Source organism: Mus musculus, chromosome 16 (genome assembly GCF_000001635.26).
Source record: "Mus musculus strain C57BL/6J chromosome 16, GRCm38.p6 C57BL/6J".
NCBI lineage: Eukaryota > Metazoa > Chordata > Mammalia > Rodentia > Muridae > Mus > Mus musculus.
The window spans coordinates 17,977,222-18,002,018 of NC_000082.6; the positions used below are offsets into that span (position 1 = coordinate 17,977,222).

Genomic DNA, 24,797 nt, shown 5'->3' on the forward strand with positions numbered 1-24,797 from the left:
GGTCAGAAAGCAGGAGCTGATGAAGAGTACATGGAGGGATGTTATTTTCTGGCTTGCTTCCCCTGGCTTGCTCAGCTTGCTGTCTTATAGAACCCAAGACTACCAGCCCAGAGATGGTACCACTCACAAGGTGCCCTACCCCCTTGATCACTAATTGAGAAAATGCCTTACAGTTGGATCTCATGGAGGCATTTCCTCACCTGAAGCTCCTTTCTCTGTGATAACTCCAGCTTGTGTCAAATTGACACAAAACCAGCCAGTACACCTATCATCTATGAGTCTAGATGCTGGGCACTGGAATGGCAGAAGAGATAGATGGGGGTAAGGTTGCAGGGCCAAGAAAAAGCACAATTTGTCAGTATGGGACCTTTTTCCAAATCCAAATGATGCAGGGGCCAGGTGTTAGTGTACAGGCAATTCCACTGGCCTGCCTTCAGGGACCCAGCATTTGCTCATATTAGCACCTGCCACTGCCAGGTGCGCCAGGTGTGTGCTAGGGATAAAAAGGGCTGCCAGCCACTCCAGTTTTCTCTCTGTGTTCCCTCTCTCTGCACACCTCCTCTTTGACCCCTCTTTCTGCCCTCATGGATGTTGCGAGCCATCCAGCAGCTCACATGGACAGGGTACACCTGAGTGGCAGGCCGGCGCTGAAAGAAAGGGAAACTAGGTGGATGAGAGAGAAATGGAGCCAAGACAATGTTCTGATCAAGGCTTAAATGTTTAATGGCGACTGCGCTTATAAAGGGGGGTGGGGAGCCCATTCCTGCCAATTCATCCTTGGAGTCCAGCTGCAGGTGACCACGTGCAGGATAGGGTGTAGTCTCAGGAATAGGTAGGCGGTCTCCTGGCAGGTAGCAGTATCTTGAAGAGGAACAGCGACAGTGGCTGAACAATAGAGTGATCTAGGGAGGAAGGCTCCACCCTAGGTAATCTCCTTAGTGGCAGCAAGGTCAAGGTCTGGCTCAGCCTGCTTCAGGCTGAGGGGAGGCTACACATGGATCCTTTCTGCTCCCTCCATCCCTGTCTGTCTGTCTGTCTGTCTGTCTGTCTGTCTACATGCCCACTTGTCTGCCTCTATCCCGACCCCAGGTCCCCACTCCTCTCCCTTCCCTCAATAAACTTCTTTTACAGCAGATCTGTTGTATGGCTTCATTTCTCATGGGTACCCCTTAGCACCAAATATACCCCCTCATGGCATTATATTTCATAACACCAGAACCCTCTCTTGTAGTGTCTAGGAGGCTTCAGACATTTCCCTTCACATGTGGTATCCATTTGAGGCCAATCATTCCAGATGGGTGGTATGAGGGTCCTAGAAGGAGAGATTAAGTCTGTAAAAACAAGGTTGAGACCAGGGTGTCTGTATGGTTGGGTGTGGGGCCAGGGTGTCTGTATTTTGGACGTGGTTCCTGGCTCCTCTGTTCTCCACCACATTTCTTTTCTGAGAATCATCAGGACCAGAAATCTCTAATTCTGTCAGCAGTGAGAGGGAACCACAGGTGGAGGAGGAGGTCTGGTTGTAGTGTTGACATTCACAAGCAGGACCATCTTCAGCTCTGATCCTGAAGTTCTTTGTGGGAGCCAGGCAGTACTAGTACCTTTTACAAACACAAGCCAAACTCATGGATGGACTAGTGGAACAGAGATGAGTGAATGACTGAGTGAATGACTGACCATAGTTTTTCTCTCATTCTGGAACTGAGTATCCATGGTTCATTCTATGCCTCAAAGCATGTGTGAGAAGGTAGGAGCAACAGGTCAGGCATGGTTACAACCATGACTGGACAAGGCTATTCAAAGTGCCCTGTGTCTGCAGAGGTCTTCCTACTCTTCTTTGGTGCTGATGATATTGGTCTGTGAGAATGCAGGTAGAATAGATTCCAGCCTTGGCCCAGACATAGGTTCATTTATTCAGGTGGACCCCATCATGTGTGACTGGCAGACAAGATGACTCAGTGTTATTTGGTACATGAGGAGTCACATAGGCAGCAGAAGGGTTCAAGGGTAGGGAAACTCCAGCTTTTTGTAGGAGAATGAGCATGTGGGAGAGGCTCTTGGGGACACTCTGGAGTCACTTTGGCTATGGTTTGAATATGTGTCTTCTAACATTCACAGGCTGAAATAGGAACCCTCAGGGTGATGGGGAGAGGGCAGGGCCTTTGAGGATTGTAAGTCTTTATAAGAGGGCTCCACATAGCTCCGTTTCCCTTGTCATGTGAGGTCAGAAACAGGTGCAGCCTCCGGAAGCCAGAAAACAAGGCTTCAGCAGGAGCTGAAGATGATCCGAAAGACGAAGGAGAGAATGATCTGGAGCCCTGAACTTGGACTTTGCAACTTTGAGATGTGTAAAAGATAAGCTTCTGTTGTTTATTTGATACCTGATGGATAACATCTTATTACTGTAGCCAACACAGAGTAGGATATTTCTGTATCCATTTTCTAAGGCTGCAGGGGATAAGGTTCTGCATGCTAAATGGTTTAAACAACAGAAATTAACTCTCTTCTATCTCTGAAGGTGGGAAGTCTAAAGTCAGGGTGTCAGCAGGTTCTTCCTAAGCTTTCCAGAGAAAGGACCTGACACAGGATGTCTCAGCACAGAGATGGAGACCTTCTCCTGACCTCCCTCAGCCACAGCATCTTTACAACTTTTCTGTTTTCAGGTCCCGCCCCCCATCTCATTTAAGCTTAATTATTTCTAATAGCTCCTAAATGCACATATAGGTCCACTGGAGAAAATGGCTTCACTGTAAGATGGAGATACAGTTTAGTTTGTCGTAGACACATGTGCAGTGAGCTGAGTGTGGGAAGGCAGGAAGCTAGGCCCCCTGCTATTTTCTCTTTTTTAAGCCACTTTGTTCTTGGTGGGGAAGATTCAGGTTGCAGGCTCTTCTGGAGCTCAGAAGGAATCAGAGCGTTCTCCTCTTTCTGAGACCCCAAATTTCCTGCTGTATGAAGACATGGTTTTTATTAACCTCTCATTCCATTCACCAGGCATTTAAATGTGAACTACAGATCTGCTTCTGTGGGGCTCAGCCTCTCAGGGGGAGTTGAGGTCACTCTCCCTCAGGGAGATGAGCCCACAGTCCTGGGTTCTGGCCCATGACTTTCCAGCAGGTGCTTCCTCCCAGAATGCTTCCCTGGGTCAAACCCAGAGCCACAAAGGCTTCCATTAGACCATTCTGGTAAGTGACAGAGTTACAGAGCCCAGAAAACCTGGGAGGGTGGTGAGCAGGAACCAGGGGTGCAGTGACCCTCTCCCCAAAGCAGGAAGGAAAGTGCTTCCCAGCTGGTCAGGTCCCAGGAGCAGTGGCTGTAGGGGGCAGGGTGCTGCAGGTCTGGAGCCATGGCCTGGACGTCTGTCCTGCTCATGCTGCTGGCCCACCTCACAGGTAAGGGAACTCTTGGGGTCCAGGGCTTCCTTGCTCCTCCTGTGGCCTTGCTCTGCCCCAGTGATGGACATGCTTCTATCTTCTCAGGTTGTGGCCCTCAGCCCATGGTGCATCAGCCACCATCAGCATCTTCTTCCCTTGGAGCCACCATCCGCCTCTCCTGTACCCTGAGCAACGACCATAACATTGGCATTTACAGCATTTACTGGTACCAGCAGAGGCCGGGCCACCCTCCCAGGTTCCTGCTGAGATACTTCTCACACTCAGACAAGCACCAGGGTCCCGATATCCCACCTCGCTTCTCCGGGTCCAAAGATACGGCCAGGAACCTGGGGTATCTGAGCATCTCTGAACTGCAGCCTGAGGACGAGGCTGTGTATTACTGCGCTGTGGGGCTCCGGAGCCACGAAAAGAAGAGAATGGAGAGAGAGTGGGAAGGAGAAAAGTCGTATACAGATTTGGGATCTTAGGCTCTGGAGACATTCAGACCCTGAACTGAAGACAGAGCTTGCTTTGCTCGGCTAGTCTGGTATGGGAAGGAGGGGTAGAATGTGGGGCTTTGCAGAGCCTAGAAGATGGAGTTATGCAGCTTTTCCTTGTTCTGCGGTGTTGCTATGAGCCCCCATCGGAGGCTGGATCGTAGAATTAAAGCTGTTTTTACTGAGTTTGGTCTGGCTGGTTTGTGATCTCAGAACCAGTTAAAGAGCTGGCTAGGTCAAAGGTCATGCTCAGTTTGGCCAGGTACCCATCTCTGAGGCAGAACATTTGTCTGAACCCTATTGTTATGATCACGGGGCAAATGGATGATAAAAGCATCTTGGAGGGGGACCTTCTTGCAAAGGACGGGGTCTCCTGTTGTCATCTCCACAGTTACCGAGCAAAGGAGCCCAGCAAATGCCATCCCTGAGCCTCTACTTTGGGGGAGAGCAGGTGCCAAGTGACAGGTGTGGAGCAGGTTCCCCTCATTGTTACTAGTGATGGTTTGGGATGGACAGACCTTTGTCATGTGCAATGTAGGTGTGGCCTCTGCTCCCTGATGCAGTACACAGCACATGCTCTCCAATGTGAGCCATTCCCCAGATGGCTCCAGAATAGCCATGAAGGCCCCAGGGTTATCAAGATGCATCTACCTTCTCTGCAGAGGAATGATGGGCTAGCCAGCATTTCCCCAAAGGCCGGGTGTTACCAGCCTTGGCTTTGTGGACCATCCTGACTGTGTTGAAATATCCAGTTCTATCTTTAGAGCAAAGAAGCAGCCATAGATGATGCTTTAAGCTAACTTAAAGAGAGAGGCCGGAGCCGGGCATGGTGGCACACGCCTTTAATCCCAGCACTCGGGAGGCAGAGGCAGGTGGATTTCTGAGTTCGAGGCCAACCTGTTCTACAAAGTGAGTTCCATGACAGCCAGGGCTATACAGAGAAACCCTGTCTCAAAAAACAAACAAACAAACAACAAACAAAACAAGAGAGAGAGGGGGGGGCAGGCAGGGCAGAATGTGGTCCTTACCACAGAAGGCCAACCTTGCTTGGGAGGTGTGGGTTAGAATGGTGCCCATGTCCAGTCTGCCACCACAGGGCTAGGGGGGAAGGGAATTCAGAGAGAGGGCAAGAGAGGAAGGCAAGAGTAAGAGAGTAAGGGGGCAAGCATCCCCTTTAATAGTGGGCCAGGCCTACCTGGCTGTTGCCAGGTAACTGTGGGGGTGGAGAATACCAGGGACTTGGGGTATTGCCCTACATGACTGATGGCCACAGAATGGAGCTCAGGCCTTGTGTCAGGAGCCTGGTGTCTGGGGGCATGGCAAATGACCTTCTGTCCCTTGCAGGAACCTGCTGGGTCTCTGGGGTTTAAACCTAGATTGACCAGAAAGCAGGCTGCCTTTCACAGTCCCACAGGGAGGAGTGCACAGCTCCTGCCTGGGTTCCAGAGACGCTTGGGGGTCTCATCAAGGGCCTTTACAGCTTTTCTTTCTTTCTTTCTTTCTTTCTTCCTTCCTTCCTTCCTTCCTTCCTTCCTTCCTTCCTTCCTTCCTTTCTCTCTTTCTCTTTCTTTCTTTCTTTCTTTCTTTCTTTCTTTCTTTCTTTCTTTCTTTCTTAAAGATTTTATTTATTTATTTTATATATATGATGAGTACACTGTAGCTGTCTTCAGACACACACCAGAAGAGGGCATCAGATCCCATTACAGATGGCTGTGAGCCATCATATGGTTGCTGGGAATTGAGCTCAGGACCTCTGGAAGATCAGTCAATGCTCTTAACCACTGAGCCATCTCTCTAGCCCCCACACAGCTTTTCTTGACTGATGGCTTTGGGTTCTGAGTCTTGAAATATGAGACATGTGGTCCACTGAGGTCACACTATGCTTGTTGGCTGCAGAGGACAGGGATGAAAGAAATTACAGAGTCCTGGCCTGGACCTCCAGGGATGCAGTCCAGAATGCACCCCGAAAGAACCTGTATGTGAGGCATCTGTACTACATAGATGTGCTTTACCTAAGGGAAATGCCAGGCAAAAATGGTGTCCTTTGTGGCTTCAAACCTGATTGAGAACATCTATCTACCACTGCTAAATGATCCCCTTGCTTCCTCTGACCCAGGACTCTTACTTATAAAACAGTGGTCCCAGTGCCACCTGTGTAGGTCAGAGGACATGTTTCTTCTTCCACCATGTGGGCCTGAGGGATGGAACACAGGCTCAGAGGCCTGGCAGCAAACCCCTTTCCCACTGAGCTGAGCCATCTTGACTGCCTAACTCTGACTGAACCTACGTGAAATGCTGAACGTAGGCTCAGTGGTCATGGGTGTGGCCTGTTCTTCCTCCCTATCAGTTTTATTTCTCACCCAGCCACCACTGGACCTCCTGCCTCTCACCCTGCTTGTCCTAACTTTCATCTATCACATTCCTTCACCCAGACTTGCCTTCACTCCACCTCTGCCTGCTTCCTGTGTTCTAAGCACATGGGCTGGCCACATCTGTAGCTCCCATTTTCTAGTGGCTACATTTAAAAGATTTTAATTATTAGCTTAGTTCATGAGTGTTTTGCCTACAAGTATGTCCAGGCACCAATCACATTCATGCCTGGTACTCCTGAAGGCCAGAAGAAGGCCTCAGATCCCCTGGGACTCTAGTGACAGATGGTTATGAGCCACCAAGTGGGCGCTGGGAATCGAACCTGTGTACTCTGGAGGAGTGGGCAATGCTGGTTACCCACTGAGCCATCTCTTCAGACCCACTAGTGCAGATTCTCAATCTGTGGATCACAACCCCCTTGGGATCAGATATCATAACTGTAGCAAAATTAAACTTATGAAGAAGCAATGAAATAACTTTATGGCTGGGGGTCACCACAACATGAGGAATTGTATTAAAGAGTTGCAGCATTAGGAAGGTTGAAAACCATTGGACCAGTGGTTACATTTTTTTTTTTTTAAATGAATAGTCTCAGCTATTTGTGAGCTTGAGGCAGGATTGCTTGAGTCAGGAGTTTTTGGTCTGGGCACAAAGGGGGACTTTCTATCTCTAAAAATAGTTTCAGAAAAGTAAAAAGAAACAGGTGAAACCATTTCTAAGATGTATTTTATTTAACACAACATATCTTCAATATAACCATTTTAATGGGCAAGCATTATTACAGCCATGTATGAGCATTGGCTTTTCCTTGATGCTCCGCCTTTGAAATTTAACATGTGTTTTACAGCTGTGGCTTATCTCTACTGAGACCCACACAACTGCATATGGTGTATAAAAAGAGCCCAGACTGAAGGGACAGAAGTCAGGTTCCCCACCATCCAGTCTTTGGACACTGGCCAGATCCCGGCAGGAAAGTCCCGTTTCTTGTGCCTTTCACCTGGATGGTCCATCTCTGCAGTATTCAGCTAACTGCCACTGATCATGTGCCTGGTTTGCCTGGTGGCCTCCAAACCTTCACTCAAGCTGTTTATATTGGGAGTACGTGTTCCTGGATTGTGTCCTCCCTCTGTCTGCACTGATGCAGAGTTCCGCAGCCATCTCCCCTCCCCCTCTTTGTGCATCCATTTCCTGGCCACTCTGTGGTTGTTACTTCCCTCCGGTGGGCAGGCGGCTGTTTTCCTAATTACACTTAGCATCTGCTTCTCAGCTCTTATTTTATTTTATTTTATTTTATTTTATTTATTTTATGTTTTTACCAAGACGCTTACAAATTCCCAGCTGGCTGGATCCTCTGCGTGATAAACACTCTAGGAGATGAGAGGCAGGTGAGCGAGGGACTGAGCGATGAATGTAAGCCAATGAATCCTTGGCTACTCGTTAGCTCTCATTAGATGCTGGGCTCAATGTGATTCCCTGAGACCGGGGAGAAGCTGCTCGGATGTGCTTTCACATCTGTGACTGGCCATGCTCTCTGTTTCTGTACATTTGTCTCTCCATTGTTCTGTCTGTCTATTTTTTCTCCTCAGTCACATTACCCTCTTCTGCTGTCTGACAGTTGAAAAAAGTGACTGTGTGCTGTGACCAAAAGGGGCCTAGAAAAGGAGAGCTTGAAGGAGGGAAGGACCGAGGGGAACCTTCTGAGCAGGAGAGCTGGTGGAGAGGGCAGGATCCCAGAGTGTCGGGACCCACTCACTGCCCAGTACTGCACAGACTCGGGAACCAAGAGGACTCCTGGCAGGCGTGACAAGCAGGCTATAGGGTTCTAACAACTGTGACCTATGTCCCAAATTCAGCTGAAAACAGAACCAAATGAGCTTGGACATGTTGCTAGCGACTCAAACACTCCCACCTGAGAAGGATCTTGAGACCCTTTTGGGGGGAGGGGACCTCAGGAGCTCCAGAGGGTCTTACAGGGTGGCACTTAGAATAAGAGTCTAAAAAGCCAGTGTAGTCATGGCCCGTGTTGCAGACTGAGCTAGGGGAGAGGCCTAGGTGGAGGAAGAGCATGGAATCAGCACATGAGAGCATCCTTTTGATGGATGTTCACTGTCTCACCCACCCATTTGCTCATTATGTAGTGTAGAAAGGGCATATTTCATTTTAGCATTCTTCTTTCACTTATTAACTAGAGAAAGTGCTATAAAGAACCTCCTAGGGCTGGGACAATGGCTCACTGGCTAAAGCCTTTCCAATAAAGCATGGGACCCTGAGTTCAGATACCCAGAGCCTATGGAAAAGGGTACAAGTAGCAAACACCTGTAATGCCAGAGCTCCTACAGGGATTGGAAGCTGCAGACAGGAGAGTCCTTGAAGTTCTCAGGCCAGCTAGCCTGGCATCAGAGGCAGCAAGCAAGCAAGAGATCTTGTCTCAAACAAGATGAAAGGCCAACACCTGAGGTTGACCTCTCTGACTTCCGCGTGCATCCAGTTGCACATGCATGCCCACACCCACTCGTACGAATGAGCGTGTGCACACACACGTAGATACACACAAAATATATACACATACCATAAACACACACACAAGAACTGCCTTCGTACTGAGAACATGCTTCAATCCCAGCTCTGAGGAGAAGGAGGCAGGAATCCTAGACCAACCTGGTCTCAAAGAAAACACCCCGAACCTGTACAACAGACAACAAACCTCTCAAAATTCTCCACTTCACTGACAACTTAGCTGCTTTGAGGGACTATTTGAATAGCAAAGGCAGGGTAAGCATTGGACTCTCTTCTCGTTCATTTATCAACTCTAGTGAGTGTATAAACCGGGGCAGAACTGCTCCAAGGTGTGGTTGAGGGGAAGGTTTTTATTGCAGAAATGAGGGAGAGAAAAGCCAGAGGCATCTGCAGGAGTCCACAGCAGAGGGGGAAAGCAGTGGACTGACACTGGTCAGCAGACTGGACCAGGCTGTGGCAAGAGAACAAGAGAGTGTGGGCAAGAGAGAGACCAAGAGAGGGAGAGAGGGAAGGGGCCAAGACAGGAAGACAGGGAGAGAGTACAGCTGAAATAACTGGGTTATAAGGGAAGAAGCTGGGGGAGAGAAGCCCGGGAGCTGGAGAAGTTGAGTGTGGGGGAGGGGGCGAGAAGCAATGTGAGGAGCCACAGGTACTTGTGGTTCTGAGTGATCCTGAAGTCAACAAGCGCTTTGGCAGGTTACCAGTGGGCGCCACAGATAGTCATTTGTCCTAACAGTGTAGAGAATGGAGTCATTGTCCTTTTCTTAGCAACAGACTTGAGAGAAAAGTAAAAATAGATACATTCCGTGTTTTTCTTAAAGAGATATAACCAAGTGAAAGAAGCCCACGCTTGTACATTGGTAAAATCAAAGTCACCCAGACCGCATGAGCCAATAAGGTGGAAAAGTCAAACATGCAGGTTTGCAACTCTCAACAGCTCTGGGGAGGCAAAGGAGTTTAGCGCCCTCTCCTGGTCACCCTGTAGAGCAGAGCCATACAGCATGTGGGGAACAAAGACGCTCCAGGTAGAATTCTTTAGAGGTTCCAAGAGTGAATTCTTTCCAAAGAACTTTCTAAAGGGAAATAGGAGTGCCCTGAGTGTTTTAGTTCCCGATGACAGGGAGGAACAATATGTGAGCAGCTTTTTAGAAATATGAAAACAACCATCTCTAACTGCCTTAATCAAAAGTAGCCAAGTATCATATTTTTCAGAAATATAAATATATACAGATAAGCATGTCCCCGACTAATGAGATGTCACATGTACAAAAGAAAGCACAGTGGTATCTCCAGAAACAGCCATTGCAGTTGTTAGATTTCAGAACATGGGACCAGCATTGCTAACACAAGGGGAAGTTTCAGTCATTCACAGAGGCTTGTCCCTACCCCAGGCTCTGGTGCCTACACATACTTGCTCAAAGACTTGCAGGAGATGCACACCAACATGCACACATATATGTGTAAATACAGATCCATTTATGTGGGCATGCTAGGACATATGTTATGTTCAGAAGTTCAGAGAGTATTTCTCCATCTCCTACCTCAGCACAGGCCCAAACCTATACCAGACAGGCTTAGAATTGTTTGTTTACATGGCATAGAAAGCCACACACATTGTGGAGACTATACTTTGAATTTTTAGTTTTAATGTTTCTATTGTGTGGCCTGAACCTCTTATAGTGCAGAAGAATTGTGAATTGTAGCTCCCAGCCAATCTTACAATCATGAAGGAGACATACCAGTACTGCAGAGTAGGATGCTGCAGTTGGGTGGACAGATGAAATCCCTTTTCTATCTACAAATTATCAGAATGTAGCCACGCTGTTTACTCCAAACACTGCAGAGTATCTGCAGGAATTTTGTCAAAACTCTGGTTCTGCTGAGTCATGGGGTCAGCACATGATGGAGGGCATAGACATTGGTTCTGCTGAGTCATGGGGTCAGCACATGATGGAAGGCATAGACATTGGTTCTGCTGAGTCATGGGGTCAGCACATGATGGAGGTCATAAACATTAGTTCTGCTGAGTCATGGGGTCAGCACATGATGGAAGGCATAGACATTGGTGAAGAGGTCAGCTCAGGAGCTTTGGCAAATCCCACCAGACCCCTCCCCTCCTGGGAGAGAAAGGTAATAGAGCACATAGGCACCCCTTCCCTCTGGAAGGTTGGGGGATTAATTACATTCCTCAGACCACAGGGAAATGACCATCTGCTACCTGTGGGTAGAGGAGGCTCAGAGCACATTCTGAGACTGTTGGCCACCTATAGACAAGGGAAGTCTTTGCCACCTCATCCCCTAAAGACTAATCAGTTTAAAAGTCACACTGTTCTACCAATCGCATTGTGCCTAATGGCTGCTGCTCTGAAAACTGTATAAAAACTCGCCACATGGGCTGCATGAGGTCATTCTCTCTCCTTTGTGTGTAGGGCGACCCCAGCATGCTGGAACAATAAAATTCCTCTTGCTTTAGCATGGATCCCCAACTCTTGTGTTCTTTATTCAGGGGGTCTCTGATAAGTGAAGGCTCGCCAGAGTCTTAACATTTGGTGCGTTGGAAGGGAATCAGACCCCCTGTGGGGACACACCAGAGTGGTGAATCGGAGGTCTTGAGCAGGTACCGCTGTTCTTCTTTGTCTTGCTGTTTGTCAAAGTCTGAATCTGTAAGTCTATTTGAACATTCAGTTTGCGTGCAAGCGTGGGAGGGCTCAGGGACCCTATAGTGTCTGGTGTGGTCAAGCATGGTGGGCAGATGTGCCTTGATGTAGAGACGGAGTGGGGCCTGAAGGACGCTTCAGGCCTACCCCCAGGCCTTCCCCTGGAGGTTCCAGGAAGGCTCAACTCCATCTGGAAACAGCAAGACAGTATGGTGGTAGCTGCTGTACTGGTAGAAGTACCTGGTTTATTTCGGTGCGGCTGGAGCCAGCTGAACAACTCTGTTATCTTGTTCCTGCTATACTAGCAGGGGCACCTGGTTGGTCTCAGGGTGGCTGGAGCTGGCCGAGCAACTCTGTTCTGTGTCAACAGAAGGGATGAACTGTCTGTAACTGGGCCCAAGCTGTCTGTGTGTTGATTGTTTTTCTCTGTTTGTTGGTATCTTGTTCTGTGTTCTTGGACTTAGACTGACATTTTTTTAGACATTGGACAGACTGAATCTACCCCATTAAACATCCTAGCTAACCATTAGAGGAGAAAACTTGTCAGTAGAAGTAAAGAAAAACAAGTTAGTTACTCTCTGCTTCTCTGAATGACCCACCATCAGAGTAGCGTGGTCACCCATAGGGACCTTTGACTTGCAGGTGATCAAAGCAGTAGAGGAAAGAGTCGTTAGGCCAGGATCCCTCAGGCACCCAGACCAAGTGCACTATATAGTTACCTGGAAGAATCTAGTGGAGGGCACCCATCCCCCCTCATATATAAAAGCCTTTCTTTCCCCAAGACCCATCTCACAGGTTTTGGTTATCAGGAAGAAGGAAGCACGGGAGGAGGGATCCAGACCTGAGAAGTCAATCCTTCAAGACCCTTCAACAGCGGACCTGTTGCTCCAAGAACTTCCTCCTCCATATCTCCCTATCCTTGCCCCCATGGCCCTGCCGGTACCAGCTCCAGGATCCTTAGCCCATATGAGACCTGGGACATGTACCCCCTTTATGGAGGGAGAAGCAGGAGGAGACTCCCAACCTTCCGGTCCTCTACTGCTTTGATCACCTCCAAGTTCAAGGTCCATACGGGTGGCCACCCTACTCCGATGGTGGGTCATTCAGAGAAGAAGAGAGTAACTAACTTGTCCTTCTTTACTACTACTGACAAGTTTTCTCCTCTTTCCCTAATTTCCCCCCAGTGGTTAACTAGGATATTTAACAGGGTAGATTCAGTCTGTCCCGTGTCCCAAAATAACATCACTCTAAGTCTAAGAACACAGCCAAAAATAATGTCAGTCCAAGACCAAGAACACAGAAAAAGACAATCAATACACACCCAGTTCACCCCTGCCATGGGCACAGAAACCAGTCTATACAGTTCGCCCCTGACACAGGTGCAGAAACTAGGTTATAGAAAGATTTGGTCAGCTCCTGCCGATACTGTATCTTGCCCTTTCCAAAAGGAACAGAGTCCACTCAATTCCCTCCAGGGGACCTGAAGCAACCTCCAGACTCCCCACAGAGTCATGACATTAAGGCACGTCTACCCACCTCAATTGCCTGCACCAGACCAGAGGCTTTCCAGCTGACATTGTGCTCACAAGCCAAAAGTGAAAGCAAAGACAGAGAGACAAGCACAAACAGGAGTAGGCGCCTGCTGCTGAGCTTGGTCTTTTTCCCTCAGATCAGTCTAGCCAGTGGTCACTTAGGGTGGTCTCCTCAAATCCCAAACGAGCCCCCAAATGTAAAACGCCACACCCCCCAGTCCAGACCCTCTGTCAGTGGTACTTATGTCGTCAAGCTGCCCCCGAGTGAGACAACAAGACTCAGATGGATGCAAAAGCAAGAGGTTTATTTTCCAACGTGTCAAGGTTGACCTTCAATTAGTCCTTCAAGAGTGACGAGAAGGCGACTGCAATGGCTATTACAAGCAGTTTTTATACTTTTTAGGGTCACAGGTTACATCAGGTTACCAAATTTATTGGCTCATCTGTGCCAGGAGCTGATCCTGTCCCACAGCACCCAGACCTGATCCTGTGCCACAGCGCTCCATACCCAAATACCGCCTGGAGACAGTGTTCTTAGGAGTATGAAATGCTGTGTAGGCATGGAAAACCTGTCTGCCCCAGAGTCAGTGGCAGTGAAGGGATTAAAGTAGCAGAATAAACTTCATTTTCTTTTTCAAACTAAGTTAACTTGCCCCCAGAGAGGCATGGCCCCTACCCTTTAGTTCTGAGAAAAATATGAAATGTCTCTGGCAGTTGCAAAATAGGCAGAGCAGCTGCAGCTAGCTGATAGCAACAGAGTGGGCTAAGAAAACATAAGTCATCCCCAGGTCAAGATGCTCCTTTTAAAAAAATTTTTTTAATTAGGTATTTTCTTCATTTACATTTCCAGTGCTATCCCAAAAGTCCCCCATACGCTCCCCCCCAACTCCCCTACCCACCCACTCCCACTTCTTGGCCCTGGCGTTCACCTATACTGGGGCATATAAAGTTTGCATGACCAATGGGCCTCTCTTTCCACTTCTGATACATATGCAGCTAGAGACATGAGTTCCAGGGGGTACTGGTTAGTTTATATTGTTGTTCCACCTATAGGGTTGCAGATCCCTTTAGCTCCTTGAGTACTTTCTCTAGCTCCTCCATTGGGGGCCCTGTGATCCATCTAATAGCTAACTGTGAGCATCCACTTCTGTGTTTGCTAGGCCCCGGCATAGTCTCACAAGAGACAGCTATATCAGGGTCCTTTCAGCAAAATCTTGCTAGTGTATGCAATGGTGTCAGCATTTGGAGGCTGATTATGGGATGGATCCCCAGATATGGCAGTCTCTAGATGGCCTGTCCTTTCGTCTCAGCTCCAAACTTTGTCTCTGTAACTCCTTCCATGGGTGTTTTGTTCCCAATTCTAAGAAGGGGCAAAGTGTCCACACTTTGGTCTTCATTCTTCTAAGATGCTCCTTTTGATGTGTGCTTCTTCCTTGTGGTTTGACCAGATGTTGTGAAGCAATCAGATTAAAGGCCAACATTCCTTTATTCTCCCATGTAATGCCAAGTCTTGGAAACCCCCACTTGCGGTTTTTTCCTTTAAAAACTCCTTTCCCCTAGACCTCTGGGTCTATCCTGTTACATCTCCTATCCTGTTACATCAGGAAGATTTGTGGCCCAGGCTCAAGACTGAATAAAGACTCTCATGTGTTTGCATCAGAGTTGTGGTTCCTGGTGGTCTCTTTGGGGTCTTGCGATCTGGGCACAACAGCAGGTGGTAGGACACAGTGGGCAGTAATCCACAAGTTGGTGGCAGGTGACAGGGCAAAATGAATCCAATGGGGCACAGCAGGCGGCTAGGAGCCTAGGTCAGGGCCATGGAGCAGGAAGTGACTACAGTAGGCTTGAGCAGCTTCTAGCGATGATAGCTCCTGGAAAGAATGCTCTTCCGCAAAGTGTTACAGCTCTGTAAGACAGATGCTCTCAAATGGTCTCTGATGAAATATCTCATGTGTGTTTCATTCCTTGTGGACAGGGTTTTATACACTGTGGGGAGCCGCCCTCACACTCGCCATTACAAGATGGCGCTGACATCCTGTGTTCTAAGTAGTAAACAAATAATCTGCGCATGTGCCAGAGTAGTTTTCCACTCCATGTGCTCTGCCTTCCCCGTGACGACAACTCGGCTAATGGACTGCAGCCAATCAGGGAGCGACATGTTCTAGGCGGAGGATAATTCTCCTTAAAAGGGACGGGGTTTTGCCATTTTCTCTCTTGCTCCTGAAGAAGTAAGCAATAAAGCTTTTGCTGCAGAAGATTCCGGTTGTCCTGAGCGTGTTCTTGCCGGCAGGGACAAAAGCTCGGGATAAGTGGTGCCGAAACCCGGCAACTTTATACCATCACACCAGCGCAAGGAAGATCCCTCGTTCGCGAGGTGGAACCAGAACTGCGGGTCACGTTACAGCTTTATGAGGTATGTCTGGCCTTGAACTTTCTCCAGTGTTAGGAGCCTTTTTGTTCCTTTTCACATGTTATCAAGTGGTTAAGGCAGGGCAGAGAATTCTGGACGAAATTCAAGACAGTCTATCAGAAGTAAAGTGGCGAGAGAGAATAGAAGCAAAGAGGAAACATGGTGCACCAATTAAGCATACAGGCCTTTCCACGGGTCTTGAACCCAAGGAAAAGTTAATGTCAGGGAAGAATACCTGGGGAGGGATTGGAAGGAAAGAGGAGAAAAAAATAAAAGAAAAAAGATTTTGTGGCCAGAATGACGGAGGCAGCAGGGAGGATATTTGGTGATCCAGAAGCAGCTATGCCTTTAATTGAACAATTGGTTTATGAACAAGCTACGCAGGAATGCAGATCAGCAATTACACCTAGAAAGAGTAAGGGGTTACAGGACTGGTTAAAGGTTTGCCGTGAGCTTGGAGGGCTGCTTACTAATGCTGGATTGGCAGCAGCCATTCTGCAGGGGAGGAGGCGCTCAGATTCAACTGAGCTCAAACTTTGCTTTAATTGTGGCAAACCAGGACATTTAAAAAAGGACTGCAGAGCCCCTATAAAAAGGACAGCACCAGGATTGTGTACTAAATGTAAAAAAGGATATCATTGGGCTAAGGACTGTCGTTCAATTAGAGATATACGAGGCAGGCTCTTGCAGCCTACAAGGTCTTATTGTCCACCCTGGAGTTGTAGATCAGGATTATAAAGGGGAACTTCAGGTTCTCTGTTCTTGTCCTCAAGTTGTCTTTTCTATATCACAAGGGGACAGAATAGCTCAACTAATAATTTTGCCAAGCCTACATGGCTGTTTTCCTTCCTCTGGTATTCCTCGAGCTGCCAGAGGGATTGGTTCTACTGGAAATGATTCTGATTACTTAATAATGCCTTTAGATTGTTGTCAAATTTTATCTACTCCTCATGTAGGGGTAAACCCCCGTGGCGTCAGGCCATTACAGGTCTGGCAAATGGATGTCACGCATATTTCCTCCTTTGGGAGAAATCAATATTTACATGTCTCTATTGACACCTGCTCTGGCATCATGTTTGCCTCTCCTTTAACCGGAGAAAAAGCCTCACATGTGATTCAACATTGCCTTGAGGCATGGAGTGCTTGGGAGAAACCCAAACTCCTTAAGACTGACAATGGACCAGCTTATACATCTCAAAAATTCCAGCAGTTCTGCCGTCAGATGGACGTGACCCACCTGACTGGACTTCCATACAACCCTCAAGGACAGGGTATTGTTGAGCATGCGCATCACACCCTCAAATCCTATCTAATAAAACAGAAAGGGGGAGTCGAGGAGGCTCTACCCCGAGTACCAAGAGTGTCTGTGTCTATGGCACTCTTTACACTCAATTTTTTAAATCTTGATGCTCATGGCCATACTGCGGCTGAACGTCATTGTTCAGAGCCAGATAGGCCCAATGAGATGGTTAAATGGAAAGATGTTTTATGTAACAAATGGAAAGGACTGGATCCTATTTTGATAAGATCCAGGGGAGCTGTTTGTGTTTTTCCACAGAATGAAGACAACCCATTTTGGATACCAGAAAGACTCACCCGAAAAATCCAAACTGACCAAGGGAATACTGATGTCCCTCATCTTGGTGATGTCCAGGGCGACAGTAACAGAGAGAGCAGCGTTGGGGGATAATGTCGACATTTCTACTCCCAATGCCGGTGATGTATAATGCTCACGTATTCCCCCGCTTTTTTACCACTAACAAGGAACTGGGTTTGGTCTTGTTCAGACAAAAAAAAGGGGGGGGATTTTGGGATATCAGCCATTATTGTTAGCATTGTTGCTACAGTGGCCGTTTCCGCCTCCCTTATGGCCTCGGCCTTGGCTCTGTCTGGACAGGTCCAGACGACTGACACCATTAACACATTGTCAGCCTCGGTGACCACAGCCATGGATAAACAGGCCTCAGCTAATGTCAAGATACTGGGAGGTCTCATGCTGGTTAATCAACGCATAGATCTTGTCCAGGAACAACTAGATGTATTATGGCAAATAGCTCAGCTGGGATGTGAACAAAAGTTTCCGGGATTGTGCGTTACTTCCATTCAGTATGAGAAATTTACTAGGGCAGCTAATTTGTCAAAAAGTCTTTCTCAGTATATGTTACAGAATTGGACGGCTGAATTTGAACAGACCCTTCGGGAATTGAGACTTGCCATCATTCAGGTCAACTCCACGCGCTTGGACCTGTCCCTGACCAAAGGATTACCCAATTGGATCTCCTCAGCATTTTCCTTCTTTAAAGAATGTGTGGGGGTGGGATTATTTGGAGATGCACTTTGCTGTGGATTAGTGTTGCTTCTCTGGTTGGTCTGTAAGCTTAAGGCCCAAACTAGGAGAGACAAGGTGGTTATTGCCCAGGCGCTTGCAGCACTAGAACATGGTGCTTCCCCTGATATATAGTTATCTATGCTTAAGCAATAGGTCGCTGGCCATTCAGCTCTTGCACCCCACGAGGCTAGTCTCATTGCACGGGATAGAGTGAGTGTGCTTCAGCAGCCCGAGAGAGTTGCACGGCTAAGCACTGCAGTAGAAGGGCTCTGCGGCATGTATGAGCCTATTCTAGGGAGACATGTCATCTTTCAAGAAGGTTGAGTGTTCAAGTGTCCTTCCCCCAGGAAAAACAACACAGGACCAGACCAGGACCCCTCTGGGTGATGAGCCTGGGAGGAGGTTTTGTGTACGGCTCCTTTACCTGCACACTGGGGATTTGACCTCTATCTCAACTCTCATTAGAATGGGTGGCCTATTGCTCTTAAATAAAAGAAAAGGGGGAGATGTGGGGAGCCGCCCTCACGTTCGCCATTACAAGATGGCACTAACATCCTGTATTCTAAGTAGTAAACAAATAATCTGCGCATGTGCCAGGGTAGTTTTCCACTCCATGTGCTCTGCCTTCCCCGTGACGACAACTCGGCCAATGGGCTGCAGCCAATCAGGGAGTGACACGTCCTAGGTGGAGGATAATTCTCCTTAAAAGGGACGGGGTTTTGCCATTTTCTCTCTTGCTCCTGAAGAAGTAAGCAATAAAGCTTTTGCTGCAGAAGATTCCGGTTGTCCTGAGCGTGTTCTTGCCAGCGGGGACAAAAACTCGGGATAATACACATATTGGGTTGGGTTAGGGTCTAAGAGCAGATGCTTTCTATTGGCTTGGTCTGAGATGTTAGGGATGCCTCATCTGCCTGTGGGAAGGTCTTAGGGTGCTGACTATACTGATTGTCATAGTCCACTCCATGGGATGTCATGGTCATGTGTTCCAGGACAGGAACCTGATCAGGAGTAGATTAAATGCTTACCATTCTCAGATATGAGAATCACCAGGGTTTCTGAATCCACTCTATCTTACCAAGTTTTCTGTTTGGTGGCATGGTCCATCACCCCACAAATACCCCTTTTCTTTTTATAAAGGAAAGGTCTTATCAAAATAACTGTCTCTTATGTTGGGAATAGTTTGATATTGAACCAAGACCTGACTGGTAGTGATCTTTGAAATGTTACTCATCTACTGCTTTAGAAATTGGATCAATCAAGGACAGAAGAAGAGGAGGAGGAAGCAGAGGAAATACCACACCCAGAAGGACAACAAGATCTCCTGGAAGAAAAAAGAAAGAGAGAGAGAGAGAGAGAGAGAGAGAGAGAGAGAGAGAGAGAGAGAGAGAGAGAGAGAAAGAGAGAGAGAAAGAGAGAGAGAAAGAAAGAAAGAAAGAAAGAAAGAAAGGAAAAGCTGGGTGGTGGTGGCATACAGCTTTAATCCCAGCACTAGGGAAGCAGAGGCAGGTGGATTTCTGAGTTCGAGGCCAGCCTGGTCTACAAAGTGAGTTCCAGGACAGCCAGGGTTATACAGAGAAACCCTGTCTCAAAAAAAAAAAAATCTCCTGGAAGGACATCCATGACCTAATGGTCTGCTTCCCAGGCCATGTGCCCTCCACAAGCCCCACTCTCCTCTATTCTCTTGGCTGTTTTTGTTATTCTCCGTGCTAACTCTGCTACTGCCCAGCCTCTCCTTAGCCTTCCCAACACCTACTACTGGAGAGTCTATGATATGAAACCTACAACTGACACAACAATGCTATAGGGACCCAGGACTGTCCATTCAAAGGATGTCGAACCAAGATTGAAATCCCTCTACACACAGATTCCATCTCCTCTATCCTCAGCCCTTTTCTCTGCTTTCCTTACCGAAACACAGGTGAATGTCTCCATGAAGTCTCCACCTATGGAGGTTCCAGATATTGGAGCTGCAGAATGGAATCCACCAATTGTGGCAGCTCTATGTTCACCAAACTTAACACTCATTTTCAGTTCTCCATCAGCGATCCATGGGATGAATGTTGGCGAACCGGAGTCATGGGTAAACTTTACCCCAATGGCTATCCCCAGTGCTGTGAGCTTGTTCCTGCCCCCAAATCAGCCTTTACACATGCTAACATTATCCAACAGGAAAATCAGTCTCAGAAGGGGCTACAAGCTGCCCTCTCCTGGCTACAATACATCCAATATGCAGTTAACCTTCTTCCCTTAACAACCGACCCCAACTCCTACCAATGCTTTTTCTGTGCTTCTCTCTCCTGACCATTAGTAGCAGCTGTTCCCATTAATACTTCCCTTCACGATCTCCATGGAACCCTACCTACAAGGAAAGCACAGGGCATTCCTCTCTTTGCCCTACCATGCCCCCCCCTTTTTGCCTTGTAGAGCCCTCCTCAAAATCCCATCTTACATGTGTCCATGACATCACCACCACCAAGTCAGTATGTGTTAACCCTCCTGCCCTCCTCTGGTGCAAAGGCACTGCAGGTGCCTGTATTACCCCCCCCCCCCATTCAAGGCTCCTGCACCCCCGTGATAATTGTCCCCCAGGTTTATCTCTATGAACCTGAAGAACTCGCCTTGCAGATGGGAGGAAGCTGAAAGAAGAGAGAGACCTTCATCCCTCTGCTTGTTGGACTGGGTCTTGCTGTCTTACTGGGTGCGACAGGAACTGCTGAAGCAGCCCTTGTCCAAACACAACATCTGGCCAGCGACTTCCAAGACAAGCTTGACCAGGCAATGGCTTTCACTACAGACAGCCTTGAGTCTCTGCAATGCCAGATAATCTTAGCAGGAGTTGTCCTCCAAAACCGAAGAGCCTTGGACTTACTAACTGCTGAACAGGGAGGAACTTGCCTTTTGTTGGGGGAGAAATGTTGCTTTTATGTCAATGAATCTGGACTGGTAGAACAAGATATACAAATGCTCAAAGAACTCCAGGGGAACCTCCAGGCATGCTATACTCCCAACACTCTTACCCCTTGGTACTCTAACCCTTTGGTAGCCTGAGTTCTTCCTCTCCTTGGCCCCATATTAGCCATTGGAGACTTGCTTCTCTTGGCACCCTGTCTCATTCAGTTTCTAAAGCAGCAGATGAGTAGCATTGCAAAAATCACTACCAGTCAGGTCTTGGTTCCGTATCAAACTGTTCCCAACATAGGAGACAGCTATTCTGGTGACACCTCTCCCTTATGAAAAGAAAATGGGGAATTTGTGAGGCAGTGGGCCATGCACAGACAGCCTGATCCCGGGTGGAGCAAAGGTCTAGAACCCCAGTGACCTGGTGGGTGGTGATTTCCACATGCATGGGACGGCAGATGTTTGACTGAGACTCCCCCGCCCCCTTGTAGCTACAGCCTCCCACAACCCAGCCCCCCAGCCCTCCCGCAGAGAGCTATGTGGCCACTCCCACATGCAAATAAGGTTTCCCCAAAGAACTCAGAGCAAACCAATGAGAAGTACCTGTTGTCAGACCCTTACCCACCCCAAAACTGTATATAAGAATCCTATCCGAAAGGATTAAAGGTGTGTACCAGAATTACTCCATCGTCTGAGCCTTCTGTCCTGAGAGCTATAACACTTGGGAAAAGGTCTGCTCTCCCTGAAGCTCCACTGCCCTCCTCACTGGCTAGACAACCTCTTATCGGGCCCAGTCCGACCCAGGCGCGAAGTAACCAAGTAGCCTTGAAGGCACAGCAGAGACTGAGGTAGAACCAACAGCAGCAGCAGAAGCAGCAGAAGGGCAGAGGCGGCAGAGGCGGCAGAGGTGTCAGACTTCCCCTCCCTGCCCACACGCTTCCTTTTAGCAGGAACTCTCTCACCAAGCCGGGCCAGAGATCTCCATGGAAAGCCTCTGGTACACAGGCCCACAGAGAGGGATGGAAAAAAGTCTTTTATGTCTATTTCTAACGGGGGACATTGGCAGGGATGGCTGAGACACGGGCAGCCCACTTTGGGGAGAACCCCAGACTCATATGATTTTGTTAATTGCCCTCAAATCTTGTAATAGTCTAACCCCGCTGAGTTCTTTTTTATAGTGAACACAGGGGTGTTTCAGAGACTTCAGGGGTGGTGGTGGGTATGTTATAGTAGAAGCTGTTATTCTAGCAGTTGTGTGAAGACTTTAAACTTCTTGATAGAGGCCACTGTGGAACCCAAATGGCTTCAATGGAGAGCCAATCAAGGCAGGGAGGATCAAATCTAACAATGGCCCCTAGAATTGGGCGTGAGTTGCGGGGAGGGTTTTGTGGTCTCTTTCTGGTTGGGCGGTAAGCACTACTCCTAGGACTTGTAAGAAATCTCTCCCTAGAGGATTTGTGGCTACTTGAGTTACCAGGGGGCATATGAGGCCAGTAGTTCCACCAGGGTCCTCCCACCTGTAGGCCTGTTTGGTGGTAAATGTATGAAAGGAACGCCCTATGCCTAGGAGCTGGGGCTCAGGGATCAGTTGCCAGTTATGTAGGTTCTTGTCTCAAAATTGTTGTCTGCTCTAGTATCATAAGGCCCTTAAATGGCTTGTTATCTATTTTAATGGTTAATTTTGGGTGGGAGTCTTTTGAGATGCTGGACACCCATAGGGCTTCTATGGGAGTAGTTGTCCCTCTTACTGTTGGGGCTGAGGGCTGCCCCCCTCTTAAATTTAAAAGCTCCAGTGGCTTGCTGTCCTTGTCATATAGAGAGGTACAATAGTTTCTCCAGTGCAAACCTTTCTGGCATTAGGAACACATTGCCTAAGGGACATTCAGATCTGTTATGGGGAGAGAGTTTTGTGGGCATTCATTTCTCCAATGTCCTGTCTTTCCGCATTTGACGCAGACTCCTTCTGTTTTTACTGCTGCCACAAATGCCTGAGCCACAGATGTAATCTGGTATGATGTGGTTCCTATATCCTAGGTTGCCACAATCAACCTATCGGGGGCAGGACGAAGTCCACAGTCCAGTGTTCTCCTTTGCCAGACCAGACTGGAAGGGGAAACAGCAGAGTCTGGGACAAATGTTGTGGTTCCTGGTCTCCTCTGTGGGTTCCAGTGTACAGCCAGTATACCACTGGGAGTCAGGAACAGGAGTCTGCGGTCTACCTTCCCCTTGGGGCATCTGCTTGCTAGGCAGAGAATGGAGGCAGAGCCCTGGACAAGTGAAACCCAGTCTGAGTTGGAGCCGAGGTTAAGTATACCAGGGGGACTGGAGGAGAGAAACCCTTCTCCCTACCACAATCAATAAAACAGCTCTCTGAGGCCATCTTTGTTTGTTCATACTGGTTTAATTGATGGTGGATGTAATGCATACACTTTTTTTGGGGGGGATGAACCAGGGGTTAAATACCTTTTGTGGGAAGGAATACTCAGGAAGAGACGCTCATTGGCTGAAAGGCTCTGGGCTATCTAGATACCTCGTTAGCATGGAGAAGAACTCCAGGTGTTTATGCTATGTGACCCAGAATCCATGGTCCTTAGTGGGGTGTTATGGTTATGTGTTCCAGAGCAGGTAGAGGCAGGTAGGGATGGCTCCACTCTGGCCACTCTGAATTCTGAGATTCTCAGGGTTTGAGCTCATCCAACCTTACTATTTCTTATGCCTGTCTGGTAACAAGGTTGCACATTGCCTTACACCAGAAAGTACAGACAAAGGAGTCATTGGATCTGGTCTTCAATTCCTATGCAAGGCAACACCATGGGAGACAGGTCATGTCTCCTTCACCTTCGGGTCTCTAGGTCTTTGCTCTCTAGTGTGGCAGCCATGGAACAGATAGTCTGACTATACTGAAAATGTCAAAACACTCAGAACCTTATAACACCGGCCACATTTGAAGCAGTTAACAGCCCATGTTGAACTACAGAGAGATAGTCAATCCTCACAGCACACTCTGAGAGGCAGATGCTCAAAGCCTACTCAGAAATGTGTTCGTTGACGTCTCAAAGCATACACGGCACAGGCTGATCCTGTTGATCTCACAGTGTGAGATGTTGGGGCAGTGGGAGTGAAATGTTAAAAAGGATCTTGCTCCAGCTCATCTCTTTTCCTTGCAAGTGTTCTCGGTGACTGCTGAACACCTTCAAGTCCACAGAGCCCAGGGAAGGATTGAGAACACAGAAGAGTATGGCGACCTTGCCTGACCCATTGTCTTAAGTCTGTTTTCTGTTGCTATAGCAAAATACACAAGACTGGGAACTTTATAAGTAAAGGCATGTTCAGCTCACCACTCTGGATGGACAAGCATGGCACTGGTATTGACTTTGGTAAAGTCTCTCTTGGATAAAGAATGAAATCATGCAGGGTGGGAATGGAAACTCTGAGAGGGAAGCCAGAGCTCTGAGAACTAACCAAGTTTCGAGAAAATTCTATTAATCCTTTCTAACGATAGTGGTCCAGTGAGGTCAATGAGAGCTACTCCCTGGAGATCTCACCACCTGTGATGGTTTGTATATCCTTGGACCAGGGAGTGGCACCATCTGAAGGTGTGGCCTTGTTGGAATAGGTGTGACCTGGTTGGAATGGGTGTGTTACTGTGGGTGTGGGTATAAGATCCTCACCCTAGTTGCCTGGAAGTCAGTCTTCCACTAGCAAGCAGCCTTTGGATGAAGACATAGAACTCTCAGCTCCTCCTGCGCCATTCCTGCCTGGATACTGCCATGTTCCCACCTTGATGATAATGGACTGAACCTCTGAACCTGTAAGCCAGCCCCAATTAAATGTTGTTTTTTATAAGACTTGCCTTGGTCATGGTGTCTGTTCAAAGCAGTAAAACCCTAACTAAGACACCACCTTTCACTCTGGAGACTACATCTCCGTTACATGACACTTTGGGGTACAAAAGTTCCCCCACTGAACTTTTAACTCTATTTATTTCCCAGGCTGCTATCAGCACCGCTCAACTGCATGGGGAAGCCTATCTTACAGTCTAAGGACAAGGACAAGGGGACCAGCAAAGAACCTGGAATCTAGGCTCTTCTGTGTGTGTCTTTTGCAGTAGAGTCAAACCCATTCAATTTGTACAGCACCATTCTGTTTGTAGTTGTGGCAGCTTTCGTTTTTTTGCTCTTTCTCCTGATGGTTACAAGTTCTCCTCCTTCTCCTT

At 47.9% G+C, this 24,797-nt stretch overlaps 1 protein-coding gene across 3 annotated transcripts; it reads left to right on the forward strand.

Moving 5' to 3' along the window:
- Positions 1 to 2,223: 2,223 nt before the first annotated feature.
- Positions 2,224 to 4,053, forward strand: Vpreb2 (pre-B lymphocyte gene 2). 3 transcript variants are annotated; one of them, XM_017316944.2, is made up of 3 exons: positions 2,224 to 2,345; positions 2,992 to 3,182; positions 3,265 to 4,053. In XM_017316944.2, the coding sequence occupies exon 3, from the start codon at positions 3,344 to 3,346 to the stop codon at positions 3,857 to 3,859; it is 516 nt and encodes a 171-aa protein (XP_017172433.1). In that variant the 5' UTR covers positions 2,224 to 2,345; positions 2,992 to 3,182; positions 3,265 to 3,343; the 3' UTR covers positions 3,860 to 4,053. The 3 variants fall into 3 exon arrangements, with proteins under 3 accessions (XP_017172433.1, XP_017172434.1, NP_058679.1); XM_017316945.1 differs by lacking the exon at positions 2,224 to 2,345 and having other exon boundaries at positions 2,737 to 3,182; positions 3,268 to 4,053; NM_016983.1 differs by lacking the exons at positions 2,224 to 2,345; positions 2,992 to 3,182 and having other exon boundaries at positions 3,344 to 3,389; positions 3,477 to 3,859.
- Positions 4,054 to 24,797: the final 20,744 nt, after the last annotated feature.

Excerpts from the sequence above, each read along its gene's own strand:
- Vpreb2 (XM_017316944.2), top strand. The coding sequence starts at position 3,344 with ATGGCCTGGACGTCTGTCCTGCTCATGCTGCTGGCCCACCTCACAGGT.